Source organism: Archocentrus centrarchus, chromosome 7 (genome assembly GCF_007364275.1).
Source record: "Archocentrus centrarchus isolate MPI-CPG fArcCen1 chromosome 7, fArcCen1, whole genome shotgun sequence".
Lineage (NCBI taxonomy): Eukaryota > Metazoa > Chordata > Actinopteri > Cichliformes > Cichlidae > Archocentrus > Archocentrus centrarchus.
In genome coordinates this window covers 9400295-9417207 of record NC_044352.1, presented here as the reverse complement: position 1 = coordinate 9417207, position 16913 = coordinate 9400295, and the positions used below count along the sequence as shown (strand labels likewise).

General features: G+C 39.9%; 1 protein-coding gene and 1 long non-coding RNA gene across 2 annotated transcripts; one reads left to right on the top strand and one right to left on the bottom strand.

Annotated features, from left to right (window-relative positions):
* The first annotated feature begins 1298 nt into the window (after positions 1 to 1298).
* Positions 1299 to 12919, top strand: slc13a3 (solute carrier family 13 member 3). The gene is made up of 13 exons (XM_030734838.1): positions 1299 to 1701; positions 2205 to 2470; positions 2826 to 3004; positions 3703 to 3772; positions 4685 to 4864; positions 4964 to 5089; positions 5227 to 5319; positions 5425 to 5529; positions 5638 to 5735; positions 8190 to 8302; positions 8809 to 8970; positions 10165 to 10302; positions 10384 to 12919. Exons 1-13 carry the CDS (start codon positions 1597 to 1599, stop codon positions 10564 to 10566), a joined length of 1818 nt encoding a protein of 605 aa, XP_030590698.1. The 5' UTR covers positions 1299 to 1596; the 3' UTR covers positions 10567 to 12919.
* A 667-nt stretch (positions 12920 to 13586) lies between these two features.
* LOC115783826 (uncharacterized) lies at positions 13587 to 14004 on the bottom strand. The gene is made up of 3 exons (XR_004020241.1): positions 13972 to 14004; positions 13765 to 13805; positions 13587 to 13659 (listed from the first exon to the last, which is right to left on the bottom strand). It is a non-coding gene; the product is annotated as an uncharacterized LOC115783826 (long non-coding RNA).
* Between the last annotated feature and the right edge of the window lie 2909 nt (positions 14005 to 16913).

Here is a 16913-nt window from a genome sequence, read left to right as displayed (position 1 = left end):
GGGGGTGCTAGTGATATGAATGACAGCTTGTAATTTACATGTTAATGACTTTAAATAAGAATGCTCCCAATTAAAGCACAAGAGGACTGGGAAGCAAATTATTTCAAGCATGGATTTTAAAAAGAAAACTAATAAACTAACAAAAAAAATCCAATAGAAAGATGGAAAGCCCAAAGACTGTCAAAATGTCAACTGTGAACCTGTGTTATTAATATACAGACAACTAATTAGGGAATTAAGTGAATGCAGGTGGGGACAGGTGAGTCTAACATGACAGAACAGTTAATGAATGAAAGAAAAATAAGAGGTAAACCACAATAAACTTGGCAAGAAAAGCAAACTGTGAACATAATTGCAATTCTATTTTGTGATGTCACTATCAAAATATGCATCATGTGCAGTGGCAGATACCATTTATTCCTCATGTCTGCAAGGTAAAGAAGGAAACTGTTTACAATGTCTCTGTCTTTGAGCCTTTCAAAGCTCCCAGCCTTTGACAGCTTCTGCAGTTTTACACCCATTCTGACCTTTAAAACCTCTCATTTTTATTAGGGGCTTAATACACAAATGACTTGCCTGCCTGGGTTTTCTCAAGGCACTCCAGCTTCCTCCCACAATGCTAAAGACTTGCATGGCTTTGGCTCTTAAATTGATAGTAGGTATGAATGTGTCAGTGAGTGGTCCTTGTCTTTGTGTTGACACTGTGACAGACTGGCAACAGGTACATGGTACCGGTACAAAAAGAAAAGAAAAAAAAATATTCTAAAAAAAATTTTTTAACTGAAATTAAAATAAAAACTAGACTCTAAAAAAAACCCAGGAAATTAAAATGACATTTTGTATTTAAAAACTAAAAAATAATGCAAATATACAGTTAATACATTATTTTGGTAGTCTCTTGTCTTTCGTGTCTAGTTTCTAGTTTTACTTCCTCCTGTCACATTATCCTTGATTAGTTTCATCTGTTTGTCGTTAGCCTCCTGATAAGGCTGAGTGTGTCAACTTGTATAAATAGTGCTGCCTTCCTCTCAGTGTTTTTGTTTGTTAGCCTGCTCTCTCTGTTTACTCTTTTTTTTTTTTTTTTTGAGGGGGGGCTTTAGGTCAGTTTTTCCTTTTACTCTGTGGCCTTTGCATGTTTTTAGCCCCTGTTTTGTTACATTTTAATTTTTCAGAAATGCAAAGTCAGATGAATAATGCCAACTGAACAGTTTCTTCAGCTTTCATATGCATTTATTATAGGGATGAAAGAAAACAAATAATAAAGACTTTAGATACTGCTAGTTATTTTTTACAGTCCCACAGTTTGCAGGGTCTTTTCTGAAGCGCGCTGCGTGCATGCGTGAGAGGTGCCGTTTCCACCACTCTATGTCTGAGGATGGTTAACTCCTCTCATGCCAAAGGCCTGCCCGTTGGAAATTTAGTAGGAAGTTAACTATCCCATTTAAAACACCACAGCAGGAGGAGTTAACCTGTAGCAAAGCATGTGGTTAATCTTCTCTGTGCTCAGCCACGGGCTTCAAAGTGCTCCCTCACAGGTTCCTCTCAGCCAGTCCGGACTTCACTTTCTCTAAACGGAGCACAACTTCACACTGAGGAATGAAAATATCTGTGTCTAAGAAGCTGTGGTGCGTCCACAAACAGCTAATCCTTCTGCTCACCCCACTCGTGTTTCTGCCTTTACTTTTTACTCTACCGGAGAAGGTGAGTGGTTTTTATGATACATTTATGCTTCCACTGTTTTCCAGAAACTGCATACACGAAACACATCTGTCCTCTTATGAATGCAAGTGCAAGTATGTCCTTAAAGTAAGACTAATTCTCAAAGGGTTCAGTCCATTTAATACTTGTTTCCATTAATTAGGAACTACAACCTAAATATTGTTTTAATCTTAAGCACAAAACATCTGAAACTTCTAATGGGTGAATTTTCATTATTTGTGGATAAACCAGCAATCATTTGAAGCAGCCCTGGAGTCATTAATGCCAATCTAAAACTAAAAAGTGATTATGTTGTCATGTTTATGTTAAACAAACATGGAAACATGAATGTAGTATTGAAATAAATTTTAACATGTGAAGATATCCAGGTCCCTGAAAATGTAGTGCACAACACAATCCTACAGCTTCCTTTTTCTTCTTGTGAATTTATTATTTTTTTTCTTAAATGTTGGCTGAATCTTACTGACATGTTGCTCATCTTTTAGGAGGGAAAATGTCTTTATGTGGTGGTGCTCATGGCTGTGTTTTGGTGCACGGAGGCCCTCCCTCTGGCTGTCACAGCCATGCTTCCAGTCTGCCTGTTTCCAACACTGGGAATTCTTCCAGCCAAAAAAGTCTGCCCTCAGTACTTCATCGAGACCAATTTTCTCTTCCTCAGTGGTCTTGTGATGGCATCGTCTATTGAGGAGTGGGGTCTGCATCGCAGAATAGCCCTAAAGGTCCTTGGTATTGTTGGAGTAAAACCAGCCTGGTGAGAAGAAAACTTTAATGGAAGGCAGTTTAAAGCTGTTTTAAGGATGATTCTGTATTTATCTCAATTTCAGTAATGCCTGTAACATATTTGACTTTGACTTTACTGGTTCATGGGCTTCTGTGTTGTCCAGAAACACCTAAGTCAACCATTGTTACATATGCCCTATTTGCTCCTATTAAAATAAGGTTTGCACAAAACCAGTTGTTTCAGGAAATACTGCAACAGGGAGGCAGATCGAATTAACAAAGATGTTTGAATCTTTTGCACGAGTTTTTTTTTTTTTTTTTTACAGACAGGGTTTTGTTTTTTTTTTTTAACTGATTTAAGAATGTGGATTGAATTGTTTTCTCAGGCTCATATTGGGAATGATGCTGACCTCATCCTTCCTGTCCATGTGGCTCAGTAACACTGCCACAACAGCCATGATGCTCCCTATTGCAAATGCCATCTTGGAGAGCCTTTTTGGTGACCTGGAAAGCCTGAAACAAAAGTGCAAATCTGTCGAGGATCATGAGAATGCCGTAATAAATGGTACGCTGTCAGCTTTTGCTGTTTTATTGATGACAACTCAGAGTTTTCTCTTCAACAACTTAAGCAACAACATTGAATGAAAGCAGTTACCGTGATTAACCTATGAGTAAGAGTATATATTTTAGCAATTTTTGAGTTTTTTGTTTGTTTTCCTCAAAAAAAGTATTTTAATTCACTCTCATGGTCAAACCAATCCACTCTACCTGCCCAGCACCGAACTACAAATAAACAGTTAGTGATAACCTTGTAAAGCTTAAGAACGAAAAAAAAAATCCCAAAGAATTCTTGCAAAAGAGCGAATATTGACATATCCAATGAACAAACAGCAACATGAATTCGAATGAATGATGTAAAGACGAGTTTAATCATATTTATCATGATGCTGTGTCACTTTACGAAATATTTGGTACATACTGGAAAGATGGCTGTTGTATTGTTTTAACCTTGTCCCAAGATTCTTTAATATGTAATCTAACATGAACTTTGTGCAGTTTTTTTTTTTTTTTTTTTTCCCCCCCTAACACACTGTCGGATAAAATGTTAGGCAATTGTCAAGTAGTAATTGATTAAGGATGCTTTGTTGACTCAGTCATCTATTAAGTATAGCGAAGGTACACCATGATAAAAGAACTGAAACTCACTTAGGTTGACGTGCAACAAGGAAACCCTAACACGCTTTTTGCTCTAATTTCTTTCAGGTCAGTCTAGTGTAAAACTGCATTCACTGCCCTCAGTGCCATCAGAAAAACAAATAATGTCAATAGATGGGTAAGAAGTTTTGTTTTTAATGGAATTTCACTACAGTAATGTCCTTGGTAAATACGTTACAACCAAGAGACATTTAGCTTAACTTAGCTCAAGGTAAAGACTGGAAATGAGGAAAGTAGCCTGTTCCTAAAGGTATAAAAATCCAAGAAATAGTCCAGGTGTCTGAGCGATGAAGCAAGTTTAAAATGCCAAAGATATTCTTTTCTGCTGTAACTTCATCTACACTAACATCAGGCTGGATAAGCATGTGCACAGGTAGTGTTGCTGGCATTATATAACCAATCAGAAATGTGGAGAGTAAGACTTGATAAACATTATATTATACTATACAGACCTTGTAAGTCAACAGACATACAAGAGGATCTGACTGCATTTACGAACGTGTCTTCTGTTAAATTAACAGGCTATGCTGTTTGATGTGCATAAAACAGTTTTTGCCTTATTCTTTCATCTGCAGCCTGGCAGTAATATATGGAACAGATGCAAAAGCAGAATTCAAACTGGTAACTTTGCTCAGCCCGAGGTTTAGGTGCCCTGTTTTAGGCGCATATTGCTATATTTAGGCTCACAGAACAATACGATCATTTTAAACTTGACCCTGCTACTACCTAAGCACTGAGGTTCATGGGTTTCCAGGAATGGACACTATGACTGGCCAGTAGGTGGTGATTTTGTTCATGATGTTCTCTGATCATGAACATAACCTGCTTTCAAGCAAAGTACAGGGTTCATAACAAGGTTAACCCTTAAGTGACCCTGCTTAGCCCCAAATCTTGCTTTGTAGTGGCGACATCAGGCAGCAGCTTCATATTTGCCATACAAACTTAAGAGTAATAAACAGCTCTATAAACACTCAAGTTTGTGTAATAATTCACATTTTATGTAAAATAATGCTTCTGAAAATCCCAAAAGGACGGATACACCTGAACAGAGTGACCTGATGACAGCAGAGGAGATTCGAGTAGAGGCACAGTATCAGCTCAAAGTGTGGAAAGGATTCTTGATATGTATCCCTTATGCCGCCAGTATTGGAGGAACTGCCACACTGACGGGCACAGCACCCAACCTCATTCTGATTGGACAGCTGAAAAGGTAACTGTGTGTGTGCGTGCAGCTTTTAAACAGAACTGCTCCTGCAACATAAAACTGATGAGTTTGTGTATTTAACAGTAATAATTCTGTCTTTCACAGCTACTTTCCTGATTGTGATCTTATCAATTTTGGCTCTTGGTTTGCATTTGCTTTCCCACTCATGCTCTTCTTCCTGGTTTTGGGATGGCTATGGATTGCATTTCTCTACGGGGGATTGAATGCAAGGTTGTGTATCCCTTTGATGTTGGGTTTTCCAATAATACTATCATCATTACATAGCACAAATCTTGGACTATTTCATGAGTAAGGTCTTAATTTTATGTTAATTTTTATAGTATGTTTTAAATTTTTTTTTTTTCCAGATTGTGCTTCGCGAAAAATGACAGAAGATCCCAGGCAGAAGCCAAAGCCAAGGCCATGATAAAGGAAGATTACAGAAACCTAGGGCCCATAAAGTGAGGACTGATGCATGTCTTCAAATCTCATGCAATAGATGCTGAATGAGAACATTTCTAGAACAGTGTTTTCAACTCACTTTCATTCTGTATTCATGATTTCAGCTTTGCAGAGGGAGCTATCTCTTTCTTTTTTGTACTGTTTGCCATTCTCCTGTTCACAAGGGATCCAAAGTTTGTCAGCGGCTGGTCTGTGTTTTTTAAAAAAGGGTAAGAGAAGCTCACTTTAATTTCTTGTGTCAAAGCCAGCACATTATATTCTACTTCTGTGCTCAATTATCTGTCCATTTCAGTTCGGTCCCTCTTGTTGTCCTGCAGGTACGTCTCAGATGCAGTCACTGGTGTCATCATTGTGTCTATATTGTTCTTCTTTCCTTCACAAAAACCTTCTCTGAGATGGTGGTTTGACCCTCAAGGTCAGTGACAGCATATGTCATTTATGATTGCCTGATTAAATTCTGTTTAATACCATATGCAGGATTTTGTATTGCTGTGAAAGTTAATGTAATTCCAGTTCACCTAAATCACCAAGTTTGGTTAAGATCAGGTAGAAGCAACAGGTTAGAAGTGTGTTGGTTTGTATTAGAACAAGTCAAAAGTTAATATCTAAGACCAGATATCTGTGAAAAATTAAAAAGACTGTCTCTCTGTTTCTAGAACAGCTTTTGCAAAACCCAGAATTTAAGCTGAGGAATGTTAATAATGTAGATTAGAGAGTCTGAGGAAATTTCCCGTCTGAAAGTGAGACTGTAGTCTCTCTGTTTCTGTGATTAGAATAATCTCTCAAAGCTATGTGAACACACTTTGGGATTTTTGCGTGTGTTTGTGTGGACCTGTATTTTGTATTACTTGTGTTGTAGCAGCATGTCTGAACAGTCCATTTAATAGTCCAATTGTGAATCTCCTTTTTTTGAGAGATGGAAAAAAAAAATCTTTGATGTAAACCACTTTGTCTGGGTAAGTTAACTCCAAAATGCAAATCAGTGTCCTGAAATAATGGAAACAAAAGTGTGTGTTTGTTTGTTTGTTTGTTTGTGTGAGAGAGAGAAAGGGAAAGCATACACTATATTGCCAAAAGTATTCACTCATCTGCTTTCACACACATAACTTGAGTGACATCCTATTCTTAATCCATCCATCCATCCATCCTCTTCCGCTTATCCTGTTCAGGGGGGGGGCTGGAGCCTATCCCAGCTGTCATAGGGCGAGAGGCAGGGTACACCCTGTACAGGTCACCAGCCTGTCATTGTGTTATTCTTGTGTTATTATGTGTGTTATTCTTAATATGCTTAATGGGCTTAATATGATGTCAGCCCACCTTTTGCAGCTATAACAGGTTCAACTCTGCTGGAACGCCTTTCCACACGGTTTGTGGGTTTATGTGTTTATGAGTTTATGAAAATTTTTGACCATTCTTACAGAAGCACATTTGTGAGGTGATGGACGAGAAGGCCTGGCTTGCAGTCTCCGCTCTAATTTATCCCAAAGGTGTTCTGTCGGGTTGAAGTCAGGACTCTGTGCAGGCCAGTCAAGTTCTTCCACACCAAACTTGCTCATTCATGTCTTTATGGACCTGCTTGGTGCACTGATGCACAGTCATATAGGAACAGGAAGGGGCCATCCCCAAACTGTTCCCACAAAGTTGGGAACATGAAATTGTCCAAAATGTCTTGGTATGCTGAAACAGAGTTCCTCATGGAACTAAGGGGCAGAGCCCAACTCCTGAAAAACAACCCCACACCATAATTCCCCCCTCCAACGAACTTTACACTTGGCATAGTGCAGTCAGATGAGTACCATTCTTCTGGCAAATGCCAAACCCAGACTCATGTATCAGATTGCCATACAGAGAAGCCTGACTCATCACTCCAGAGAACACTTCTCAAATGCTCTAGAGTCCCGTGGTAGCATGCTTTACACCACTGCATCCAACACTTTACATTGTGCTTGGTGATGTAAAGCTTGGATGGAGCTGCTCTGCCATGGAAACCCATTTCTTGAAGCTCTCCACACACTGTTCTTGAGCTCATCTGTAGGCCACATGAAGTTTGGAGGTGCTTCCACTTTAACGTCTGACTGTGGAAAATTTAGTAGCGCGGAAATTTCATGACTGGACTTGTTGCACAGGTGGTATCCTATCACAGTACCACACTGGAATTCACTGAGCTCCTGAGAGCGACCCATTCTCTCACAAATGATTGCAGCAGCAGTCTGCATGCCTAGGTGCTTGCTTTTATACACCTGTGGCTGTGGAAGTGATTGAACACCTGAATTCAATTATTTGGATGGGTGAGTGAATACTTTTAGCAGTATTGTTTATAAACTGTGTGAACATGTTCTGTGTGTGTGTGTGTTTAACACTTAAGGCATGTGAGTGTGCGACTGTGTATGTTATGTTCAGCTGGTCAAATAAACCACTGGATGCTGGAAAAGAAAGCAAACCATTGGGTTCATCTGTCAATGAGGGTCACATTTTTAGAATAGAACAGGACTTTGAGCTCAAACTAAAAACAGCCAATAACAGAAGTACAAAAACATGGTAAAACTAAAATCTATATTTCACTTGACTATGTGGTAGAGCAGTTTTTCTGCTAGTAACATGAGTTTGATCCCCAATTCATGCATGTGGTAAAGTGTTCTTTGCCAAGACACTGAACCCACAGCTGCTACTTCCACCTTGTTGTTTATACTAAAAGTGCATTTTTTTTTTAAACCACCCATTTAGAAGTTTAATGATTTGTACACTCTTACTGTCTCAGCTGATAAATTCTTTTGTTTTTGTTTTTTAATTTTGTGATTATGATGCACAACAAGGTTTACATTACGCTACAGATAGTTCCTAAATGTTTCATCCCATATTTTTTTCTCAGCTTCAAACACTCCTTATGTGCCCCTGCTGTCATGGAAAAAAGCCCAGGAATCTGTTCCCTGGAATATCATTATGCTGCTTGGAGGTGGCTTCGCCATGGCCAAAGCTTGTGAGGTACAGATGTTACCCCAGTAGAAATCTTTACACCTTAATAATTATATGTATTAACAATAACACATATAATACTTAATGCAGATGTCCTCATTCGTGAGTCTTAGAGGTTCTTACAATTTTTCTTGTATTTTATTTTTTTTACTTTTGCACAGCACCAGGCTGGCTGTTTCCAGTTTTTGTGCTAAGCTAATAGCGCTATATGGTATGAGGTGGCATCAATCTTATTGAATCTTCTGCAAGAAAACAGTTTGAGAGCATTTCCCCAAATACCAAAGATTCTGTTATCATTTAGTTTGCTCACTAATGTTTGTATAAGCTTTTGCAGCTTAGAGGGAAAATGGAGGAAATTAAAGCTAAACAAACTCTGTTTAATAAACTGTCTCTGCTCTCTTCCTCCTCCTCTTGTCAGTGCTGGTGTGCTTTGTTTGATTCAAGTTCTCAGCTTTGGTTTATTATGTTGTGATTTGATCTTTAACCCTTAACCTCTGTCTTGTGGCATTCTGCAGGAGTCTGGACTTGCATCCTGGATCGGAGGCCACCTCCAGCCTTTGGCTCAAGTCCCTCCTGCTGCAGCTGTGATGTTGATCACTGCTTTCCTGGCCTGTTTTACTGAGTTTGCCAGCAACACTGCCACCATTATCATATTTCTACCTGTCATTGCTGAACTGGTAAGGCTGGTCTGCAACTTAATTATATATGACTGTATGTGAGTCAAAATTGAAATACTCCTGTTTTATACTTTGGCTGAGTAAAACATCTTCATGTATCAATTTGTCTGTGTAAGGCAATTAATATAAACTGATAGCATCATATCAGTGCAAACACACTGACAAAGATGACCATGGGAGACAAACCGGACGAAGTGAAGGGTGAACGAGTTCTGTTGACAGCCTTGTCCTTAATGTTACTTAGAGGTTTAGTGGGCTTGTTAAACTCTTGCAACACATGTTTGTAGTCTGTTGGCCATGACCTGTTAGACAATTATTATCTGGGCCTATGCAGCAAGAATAACTGCTCAGAGAATTAACAGAATGTAATTGTATAGGTTGGGTTTAAATTTTGGGACACTTTTATTACAAACACGCACTTCTTTTACTTTATCTGAATTTGTACAGGTGTATGTTCACTGGCTGATTTAGTCTTTAGTGCATTTACAGCTCATATTAGTTTCATATTAGCAGAAGATGGATATGATTAATGTTCTTACAGTATGTATTGTGTTAATCCAGTGGCAATGAATATGACCTTGTTACATTTTACACTGAAGGGAGCCATGCAAACCCAGCTTCTGTACCTTAATTTAGGAAAGTATAGTACAAAAGATGAAGTATATAAAACTTAAATATTATGCAGTATCATCAAAATTAACACATTAATTCAATTTTAAATTAAGCAGGCTATATTTTAACATACCTTTTGGATATGTTTGTCAAATAACAAATATTTCTTTTTATTTCACCATTGCCCTCTTAAAGTACTTTCAGTGCAAGATTCTAGATGTCATATGATTTATCTTCCAATTTTTTTTTTTTTTTTAACTACACTCGGGTCTCTATAATACCATTGAGAGGGGCCATCTCTAGTCATCTCAGACACACAGTTCTATCTGTGACCGCAGAAGCCCCACCCACCTGCTGTCAGACCTTCTGTTTCCAAGAAGCAGCCAATTAGAATAGAGTTGGCTTAAATAAAGAGGGAAGGAACCTTTAACAACTTGTTTCAGACAGTGGATGAGCTGAAGGTCTGCAGCAAGTTACAGTATGTGATAAATAAGGACTATTTTGAACTGCCACGCAAAGATACTCAAAGAATAAAAAATATGACGCTGGGAACATGGTTTGTTTTGTTTTTTTTCTCCACAGGCTATTCGTGTTTCAGTGAACCCTCTGTACTTCATGATACCTGCAACAGTAGGATGTTCATATGCCTTCATGCTACCAGTGTCCACACCACCCAACTCTATTGCCTTTGCATCTGGACATCTCATGGTCAAAGACATGGTAAAATCCTCACATTGGCTCTTGACCTTGAAAATATTGCTCAAAGATTACAGCTTATGTTTTCTGTCTCTGGTTCCTCAGGTGAAAACTGGCTTTGTGATGAATATCCTGGGTATCCTCTCAGTCACTCTGGCAATGAATACATGGGGCATTGCCATGTTTAATTTGAATACTTACCCTGAATGGGCTCAACCAATTAACAAGTCTGCACTTGTAACCCACATGCACTTCTCTGTGGCCCAATCACTCAATGTCACGGTTTGATCACACATCTGATTTCAGCTTGAAGGTATAAGTGTCAGAAGAGTGAGCAGGGAGGAAAAACTGAAGTACATACAGTTATGGTCAGAGGTTTTGTAAACTCTTCATCGGCATGAATGTCATGGTAATTTGGGGCTTTTAGTGATTTCTTTGAACTGTTATTTTTCCTGGTGGAATGAATATACAGTATACATCTTTGACTCTATAGAATACATTTTTAATTACTTTAAAAAACAAGAATTGGGTGCGCAAGTTTCAATATATTTTGTATTTTCTGGAATCCACACTGGGTCAAAAGTATGAGTTAAATGTCCCTTAGTAAATTGCACCTCGACAAGATGCTTTTGGTAGCTATCAGCAAGCTTATTGCGTAATTCTGACTGGATATTTGACCACTCTTCTTGTCAGAATTAGTTCATTTTAAATTGGTAGGTTTCCTGGTATGGATCCAGCTTTCAAATGTAGTCCCCAAATTTTCAATAGGGTTGAGGTTGGTGCTTTGGGAAGGTCATTTCTGAAGCTTAATGTTAGCCTGCTCTAATTATTCCAAAACCAGTTTTGATCTGTTTGGGATCATTGTCCTGTTGGAATACACAGGTGAGGTAAATTTGAAGGTATTCCATCGACTTTGTGCAATGTACCAGAACCATTGGCAGGAAAACAGCCCCAGAGCATGATGGTACTACAACCATGCTTGATAGTTGGTCCAGTGTTCTCCCTCTCCTTTACGCCTCCAAACATACCTCTTGTCATTGTGGCCAAGTAGCTCAATCTTTGTCTCGTCTGACCATCAACCCTTTCTCCAAAAGGCATTTGGCTCGCCCATATGGGCAGCTGCAAATTTCAGTTAAGCTTGAAGATGTTGAAATGAGCTTCCTCTGAAGGGTGGCTGGCTCTAAGAGATATGGTGAAAAGTGCAGCCATTTGGGAGGGGCTCAGAGTAAAGCTGCTGCTCATCAAAAGGTGCCATTTGAGGTGGTTTGGGCATCTGACTAGGATACCTCCTGGGCATCCCAGGAGACGCTGGAGAGATTATATCTCTCGGCTGGTCTGGGAACACCTTGGGGTTTCCCCGCTGATGAGTTGGAGAAGGTGGAAGACCAGGAAGACCTGGCCTTCTCTGCTTAGGCTGCTGCCCTCGCAACCCGACCCGGGATAAGTGGAAGATGATGGATTGAAGGTGTCGATTTTGGGGCATGGGCTTCTTTCCTGGTCAGCACCCTCTCAGTCCATGGCGATGTAACACTCGTTTCACTGTGGACTGATGCTGGTGTTCCAGCAGTTTCCAGTTAATAGGAGGCTTGATCCTTGTGGTCCTGGGTTGCTCCTGAACATTTTAACCAATTTCCTCTCATATGAGGGTGACACTTTGGGTCTTGTTCCAGAACTTAGCAAAGTGGTGGCAAAATGCTGGTCATATATTCAGCCAGAATCTTGTTGATGGCTACCAAAGGCATCTTGTCAAGGTGCAGCTTGTTAAGGGACATTTAACCAAACATTAGTGGGGGTGTATGTATACATGGGCCTGTGTATATATACTTTTGACCCTGTATGGACAAGAGAAAATTCTAAATAAATTGAAACTGGAGTACCAGTTGTTTTTTGTTTTGTTTTTTAAAGCCATTAACTCTAGAGTATTACTGTTGGGTGATGTGAGAGTGACAGTGTTCTAAAACACATGTTAGCGTTCTAGGGTTGCTAGATGTAGGTACAATCATTGCACACTGGAAAAAGAACAATCATTAGAAGACCAAAATTTACCATGACGTTCATGCCCATGATGTCTGTAAACTTCTGCCCATAACTGAGTTTCTGGCTATGACAGAAACTCAGTTTTCTGTCATAGCCAGAAAACTGAGTTTCCATTGTTTGTGATGCTTTTAAAAATTTATCATGTCACTATGTATCTTTTTATTCTCAAACATCTCAATTTTGTGCTGTGAACAGCTTTGGTGCAAAAAGTGATGAAGTGAGTTTAAAGCTGCTGAAATATTTTACTCTCTGCTTTCTTAAAACTGAACTAGAGCAACATTTAACCTCAAAAACAGCTTTGAGCACTGAAGAGTGTTTTATATTTTTAAATATCCAGTCTGACTGCAGACTCTGCTGTTTGTATTGTTACTACAGGCTGACCTCTGCTGGAAGAAGGAATGAGACTGTGAATAACACTTTAAAGTGTATATATAATGGTTAAAATCACTGAAAGATTGTTACTTATGTACCACATGGCATGTTTCATTGCTAAAGCCATAACACGTTACATTTTAAATCAATTTTATTACATTATGAATCTATATAATTTAATGAATGTGTAACTTTTGTTACAAAGTGATCTGAACTCATATATTGTGCTGTTATAAATAAAGACAGTTTGTATCTTGATGATTTAATTGCACATTGTTTATGCATTTGCTTGTCATGTACATTTTGTTTTCTTTTTGAGTGAGTGACCCATTTTATCAGGAAAGTTGTTTGACACAATTAAACTTGATCTTTTAAATGGAAACATCAGTTGTAGCTACACTGTAGAAATTTTCCCATGTGATGGCACATTTTGGCATGTACGCACACAGAGCGCACAGCTGTAAATTCCTTCTAATGTTTCCTTGCACCTTGAGGCGACTGTTTGTTGTGATTTGGTGCTATATAAATTGAATTGAATTGAATTGGTGTTGTAAACTGAAGTCACACGGCCTGACAACAATTGTTAACTTGTGCAGTAATGTGTTGGTTATTCAGTGTAAGCAGGGTCACAGCAAAAGGGTTTTTAGTGTGTCAATGGAAAACCAGAAAGTGGCTAAAACAAACAGACCAAAACAGGATGTACTCATATGTTCAACAAATACAAAGGTTACAAACAAATAACCTTTGAACCAAAGTGGATTCATAACTGAGAGTTGTTCTTTTTTTTTTTTTAATTATTCACAACTTTTGAAACAAAAACCCTACAGTATTTCAAACACACCCACATAGGCCTACCTCTTCACCACTTTACATAACTATTCTGTCCTCGCACAAGCGTTCTGGACCATGCTAGACAGATAGCTGACAAAAAAGACTTCAGGCGTTGATAACGTTTTCATCTTTTATGTAAAACTGAAAAAATAAATATAAAAAAGATATGCATCAACATTTTGCACACTTTACATGCATATTTTGCCTTTTAAATAAACACACGAATTAAAGAAAGAATGTGTGAACCTTGTCGACCCATTTCTGCTCACACAATCGGCTACAGACGTCTGTTAGCAATCAAAGTATCTCTTATTAGCATTAGCTTGCATGTATAGCTAGAAACACATTTAGCTAATTTATGGCTAACACAGAAACATTATGAACGGCAACATAACAGCTCGGTTATTTCTCATCAAAACAATGTTCAGATACAATAACATTTAGTTAACTTACGGACAAAGATACTCCAAGGCTTAAAAACGCTGAAAACACTGTCTCTCTGCCATGCTGTGAGAGTCCATGCTCGACTGACTGACTTTCTGACACAAAAACGAAACCTAACTCAAATCCGGCCACAAGGGGGCAGTAAATCAACAGAATACAGGCTTTTCTATATAAACATTTCTCAGCATCACAATACACTCCCCGTCTGGTATATTAATAAATATACCACTCTTTTTTTCTTTTTTTTTAAACATTAGTTTCAGCTTCAGACAAAAGTACTATTACATCAGTAACAGGCCTAAGATATGTTTTAATGGTACCTTGTTTTACGATTTTAACCTCAACTTTTCTCACTCTGTTGTCCTCACTGGGAATGGCCTTCACTACAATCCCAATTGGCCACTCATTGCGTTTTACTTGACTGTCTTTCAATAGAATAATATCACCCTGTTTGACGTTTCGCTTCTCTCCCTTCCACTTTTGCCTTGTTTGCAGTGTAGCAAGATACTCTTGCCGCCATCTTTTCCAAAAGTGATCCGCTAGACCTTGCACTTGCCGCCACTGGGCTTTGTAAAGGTCCTTGAGTTCAAAGTCTCCAGGAGGTGTTGGGACAGCACCAGCCTTCTGCGTTAAAAGCATTGCAGGAGAAAGAACCTCAGGCGCTTCCGGATCGTTTGAAACAGGAACTAAAGGCCTGGCGTTCATTATGGCCATGACCTCTGCCATAAGGGTGACCAAAACCTCATGTGTGAGGCGGGTGGTTGAGGTTTGCAGCAACAAGCCATCAAGGATGCGTCGAACGAGCCCAATCATCCTCTCCCACACTCCTCCCATGTGAGATGAATGTGGGGCGTTGAATGTCCAGGTGCAGCTTTGGTCCCTTAGATAGGCTATGATCTCCGGGCCTTGAGTGTCGATTTGCAACTCTTTACAGGCTCCAATGAAGTTTGTTCCTTGGTCTGACCGTAAGTGTTTGACAGGTCCTCTGATCGACAGGAAACGGCGTAAGGCATTTATAAAACTCGAAGTTGACATTGCCTCTATGACCTCTATATGGACGGCCCTGGTGCTCAGACAGGTAAACATTACAGCCCACCTTTTACAATCAATGTTATTTGCCCTTGTGCGATGGGACTTGACATTCCAGGGCCCAAAAACATCCAGGCCTACATGAGTAAAGGGCGGGTCAACTGCAAGCCTGTCGGAGGGCAAGCTAGCCATTTTCTGCCCTTCTAGGCGACCTCTAAGTCTCCTACATGTGACACATTTGTGGAGTGTGCTGGAAATTAGTCTCTTGCCACCAACAATCCATAGTCCTGCTGAGCGCAGAGCACCTTCAGTGAACTGCCTGCCTTGGTGAGCTACTTGGCTGTGGTAATGTCTAACTAAGAGAACAGCTACATGATGATCACCTGGAATTATCAAGGGGTGTTTCTCCACGTCTGCAAGATCTGCTGCCTGTAAGCGTCCTCCAACCTTTAACAACCCACCATCAATAAAGGGGTCGAGCTTTCCAAGAGGACTGCGTGGGGGGATGTCTTTTCCTCTTTTAAGGCTTTCAATCTCTTCTTTGTAAGTCTCAGTTTGAACACACTGGATGATTGCTGTCTTTGCTTGTGAGATTTCTGTAGCATTTACAAGATTGCAACTGTGCCAACCTTTACAGGTGCTTGAAGCTTTAGAGAATGACTTAGTAATGTGAATGAGTGATGTGATTGCTCTCACCAGAGACTTCCAGCTTGAGAAACGCGCAAACCGGTGAGATCCAAGCTCCTTTTCCTCTGTTTTTGTCGCTAAGCAAATCACTTGAGGACGAATTTCAACATCCATTGAGGGCTGCACAAGGTCAAAAGTCTCTTTGCTCTGTTCTGGATCTCTTGGCTCAGTGTCAGATAGTGTGAGAAACTGAGGCCCAGAGAGCCAGGTGGTCTGTTGCAGTTGAGCTTCCAATACAGCTCTAGTCCCATGATCCGCAGGGTTCTGGTCAGTAGTGACATAATGCCACTGGTTTGGTTTGGTAGACCTGTGAATCTGAGCAACTCTGTTAGCCACATACACGTAGAATCTCCGGGTGACATTGTGTATGTAGCCTAGAACTATTCGGCTGTCTGTATAAAAGTTTACTGCATGAAACTCAATGTCACTTTCATCTATGATCACTTGGGCCAACTCCACTGCTAATACAGCTGCACATAATTCCAAGCGTGGGATAGTGTGCGCGGATGAGGGTGCTAGCTTGGATTTGCCCATGATAAATCCAACATAACATTGGCTACCAGTGTCAATGACCCTGAGGTATGCTGCAGCTGCTATTGCTATTGTTGAAGCATCTGAGAAGATGCATAGTTCCCTTCTCTGAGCATGTGATGATGAAACTGGAACAAATGGTCTGTGGATTTGGAGCTCCTCAAGAGCGGTAAGTGAATCAGTCCACCTTAACCACTCTGCCTCCCGGTCTACCGGTAAAGGTTCATCCCAGTCCTGCTGTCCAACTGTTAACTCTCTGTACAATGCCTTTCCCTGGATCGTAACCGGAGCAGCAAATCCAAGGGGATCATAAAGGCTGTTGACAACAGAGAGTATTCCTCTGCGGGTAAAGGGCTTATTGTCTTTAGCAACGCGAAATGTGAAACAGTCATTTTCCAGGTTCCAGCCAACCCCAAGGCTTCGCTGAAGAGGTAGAGGGTCAACATCCAAATCCAAATCTTTGAGATCTGCTGCTCTTTCTTCTGGGGGAAATGCGTTCATCACATGAGTGACATTCGAGGCTATTTTGTGGAGCCTTATATTTGACTCTGCCATCATGTTTCTTGCTCGTGTTAAGAGTTCAATGGCTTCACCTTCACTGCGCACCGAGGCCAGTCCATCATCCACATAGAAGTTGCGCAAGACAAACTGTTTTGTGTTGGAGCCATACTCTTCTTCTCCAAGTTCAGCTGCCCGTCTTAGAC

What these genes read in the sequence shown, in the direction of transcription:
- slc13a3 (XM_030734838.1), top strand. Translation starts at nt 1,597, where the DNA reads ATGAAAATATCTGTGTCTAAGAAGCTGTGGTGCGTCCACAAACAGCTA. An exon ending in CAAATAATGTCAATAGATGG is followed by an intron (nt 3,773 to 4,684) that starts GTAAGAAGTTTT and finishes AAATCCCAAAAG; the next exon opens with GACGGATACACCTGAACAGA. An exon ending in AGAAACCTAGGGCCCATAAA is followed by an intron (nt 5,320 to 5,424) that starts GTGAGGACTGAT and finishes TCATGATTTCAG; the next exon opens with CTTTGCAGAGGGAGCTATCT.